This window comes from Cryptomeria japonica, chromosome 9, assembly GCF_030272615.1.
Source record: "Cryptomeria japonica chromosome 9, Sugi_1.0, whole genome shotgun sequence".
In the NCBI taxonomy this organism is placed as follows: Eukaryota; Viridiplantae; Streptophyta; class Pinopsida; order Cupressales; family Cupressaceae; genus Cryptomeria; species Cryptomeria japonica.
The window spans coordinates 671115506-671118971 of record NC_081413.1 but is presented as its reverse complement, the minus strand read 5'-3'; the positions used below and the strand labels follow the sequence as shown (position 1 = coordinate 671118971).

Sequence of the window (3466 nt, the reverse complement as noted above, 5' to 3'; positions counted from 1 at the left end):
TACTATAACTAAAACATCCATGTAAGAAAAGAGAAGAAATAAGATGTTATAGATTATTTAACAATGAATTTAGCCTATAGACATTTATTGGAATTGTCTAAAATTCTCAATTAATTTGTTTACATTAATTATTTATATAAAATTTATAAAACCACCTAATTATAAAAAAATCTTTAAAAACTTTTTAAAATAATCCCCTGCCTAAAGCATATCCCAATTCTACCTATATGGATAACATTTTAGATTCAAAATGCCTTACCTATGCCAGACTACATCCCAGGTTCATAGAGCATCCTTTCCTTATCTACAAGTCACCTTACCATTTCCACATCCATTCACAAACACTGAGATTAAATTTTTTAGAAATGTGCTCCTAAGTTGGGAGATGGAACAATTCTACGAATTGTAAATGACCTGGCATGTACAGCTTTTTGAGATATGGTTAACGCATCTCCATATAATGCACCCGACAGGCAGAGTGGAATCAATGTTTTAAGCGCGTTTCATTGTTGGTTGGTTTTGTCATTTTTCATTTCAATTCCTTCTCCTTTAGCCATGGCTGCACCTGCAGATTCATCAGCTTACCAATGCAAGGCTTATGAAACCATGAGGTTGAGAGAGATTGCAGTAGATTACACCCCTGAGGTCTGCCATCACAAGCCCGAGGAAGAAGAAATTGCCATCACATTTGATGAGAGAGGAGGAGCAAGATGGAGAACATTGAGGAAATACAGATACGGCAGTTTCAGTTCAAGAATCAAGTGCCCAGATGGAGACACCAGTGGACTTAACTGCAGTTTTTATCTCTCATCTCTTGAGGGGGACAAAACCCAAGATGAGATTGACTTTGAATTCCTAGGCAAGGACAAGGGAATTGTACAAACTAACTTTTACACAGAGGGCACTGGGAACAGGGAACAGATTCACCAGCTTGGTTTTGATTGCTCTGGGGACTTCCATGAGTATACCATCAGATGGGGACATGAAAAGATTGAATGGTTGGTTGATGGTAAGATTGTGAGAAGTGATGTGGCCAAGGAAGGAGAGAGGTTTCCTTCCAAATCCATGTTTTTGTATGCCTCTGTGTGGAATGCAAGCTACATTGATGAGGGCAGGTGGGCAGGACCTTATTTTGGTCATCATGCACCTTACGTTTGCAGATACAAAGATGTCCACATTCCTGTTGATTCAGAAGAATAATTGTTGTGCCCGAATAATCTCTCTGTGGTTACCCTAGTCTTATCCCTAAGATCTCTCCCAACTCGTTACAGTTTACCTTCTTCTCTATTTTAATGTAGACTCTGTAATTTCTTTTGAAGTTTTAGTTGTTTTGCAGATCTATTCCTTGATAAATAGCACTTGGCTGCCCAAGAGGAAATTGGATCACCGGATAGCCTGGTGTTGATTGTCTTCACTCAATATTGTTGGTTTGTTTCCGTTTCTTACATAAATGGATTGGGTTTTCTTATGTCCTGTTTCCGGATCACATTCAATTGATACTCATCGTGCTTGCTTGGATCTATATGATTATTGGCAGGTTCTTTGTAAAAATGTTATATGAACATTCCGTACTATAAAATGAGAAGCATTGTTCAAGTATGTCTTTATTTGTAATCATTTGATTCTTAGGCAAAATATTTTACACAATGCTGTCTGCAACTTAGTTGCTTTGCCATTACTTTTCTGATTACTTTTGAAAATGAATTAGTTTTCACGGATGTCCAAGATTGCTTATTAGTGAAGGTGAATGTAATGTTGTTTTAGTACGCAAGACACCAAGAAGCTCTTAACAGTTACTAAATATTGAAAGTGCTTCTGGATGTAATTATGTGGCATTTTTTATTAATAAAGTGGATCATATTTTGTGATTTAGGAAAAATTTGATGGATGGATCATGGAGTGTGATCTGATAAATGGATTATGGAGTCTGATCTGAATGTTGCTAATAAAAATCATCACAATTTCATTTATAAATACAATCAACTATAAAAATGTGATGTGCTACTGAAAAGTTTGCGATATTCCAATTGAGCTAACAGAATTGAAGGGCCTTATTTCTTCTTTGAAATATTTGAAAGAATGCTTTAATATTTGAAATCTAAATAAAATTGCAAAGATCACGTTGGCATTTCCCATTCAAGCACGCTGGATGAGAACAGATCTGCTCCTAATGTGGAGAAGATTCAAATCCGATCATAACAGATTACTGAAAATTAACTAGAATGAGTAAAAATTCTAGAATTAGCAACACATTTAACAAAATAAAAAGATGTACCGCATATAGGCTGCTTTGCTTGTCATGGATACAGCTGTTCTAAGACAAGTAACGAGGTTAAAGTTTAATCCTTCTTTAATCCTATGACAAGTGACAAACTTTTGACTGTTCTTTTATCTACTAGTGGTTGGGCTTGGCAAAGGTCCAATGTGTAAGGCTGATAGGAATTCATCAGTAATTTGCAGGCGTAGTGTCAACTGTGTTCATTAGACTCTAAAAGAGGCAGAGCCAGTGCTGATAAGAACCTGAAAGCACAGTGGCAAGTTGACTCTGAAATGAAAGAACATACATTTAGAGGTGTTGTAACAAGGCCATCGCCTCGCTTTGAACTTCTCCCACGAACACGAACTCATTCCCACTACCAGAAAATCACACAGAAGTAGCTGCATTCTAGGAACCCAATCATGGCCACCTAGTTTAAGGACCTGGGAGGCCTCATGAATGCTTTAAGTTGTTAGATAATACAAGATCCTATTCAAATGTAATATTTGACTTTTTGTCCACTCTCAAAAGCTGTTTCTTTGGGATTTCAAATCAACACATAAATGTTAGATATGATGTACATGCATGCTCACTTTTGAGACAGTTAAAGGAGAAGCAAAAGGCCAAGTGCAAAAGTTCCGCAGTAGGGTGGATTAATATGCCAGAGTATTTTTTTGTTGTAAACAAAACAATGTTTCATCTTGAGTTTACAACATTTATTAGTTTTGTTGTTAGAACTATTGCAAGTTTATGTCAGCGAGTGAAATATTAACGAGGTAAGAACTGTTGGATCTCACTTGATTGTATTAGATAGAAAGCAAAATTCATGGTAAAATTAAAATAGGTAAAATAATTGTCATGCTCTCTAAATGAAATCATCATTACACTTATAAGAAAATAGCGATAGTGGAGTGCTTTTCAATAAAAATATAATTCTTTTTGGTTTTTTGTCAGGTAAAAGAGATTTTTATTATCCTTTTCAGATGCACTGTATGTGGCTGTCAGTAGAGTGACCTTAGAAATTAAAAAAATATAGACCAAACATATGGTAAGACAGACAATATGAATGGTTTATCAATCAATTTTTTTAAAATCTGAGTGTCAGAAAAAATGTCTGGTTCATTCGACACATGAAAGCCATTTTTACAGGGTTGTTAGTTGCATACATTACTTATGTGTTGTTGTTTTTTGGTAATGTAAATATCTGCA

General features: G+C 35.5%; 1 protein-coding gene across 1 annotated transcript; it reads left to right on the top strand.

The window, feature by feature from the left end:
• The first annotated feature begins 340 nt into the window (after window positions 1–340).
• LOC131033845 (xyloglucan endotransglucosylase/hydrolase protein 4) lies at window positions 341–1468 on the top strand. The gene has a single exon (XM_057965140.2). It carries the CDS (start codon window positions 439–441, stop codon window positions 1198–1200), a length of 762 nt encoding a protein of 253 aa, XP_057821123.1. The 5' UTR covers window positions 341–438; the 3' UTR covers window positions 1201–1468.
• The last annotated feature ends 1998 nt before the right edge of the window (window positions 1469–3466 follow it).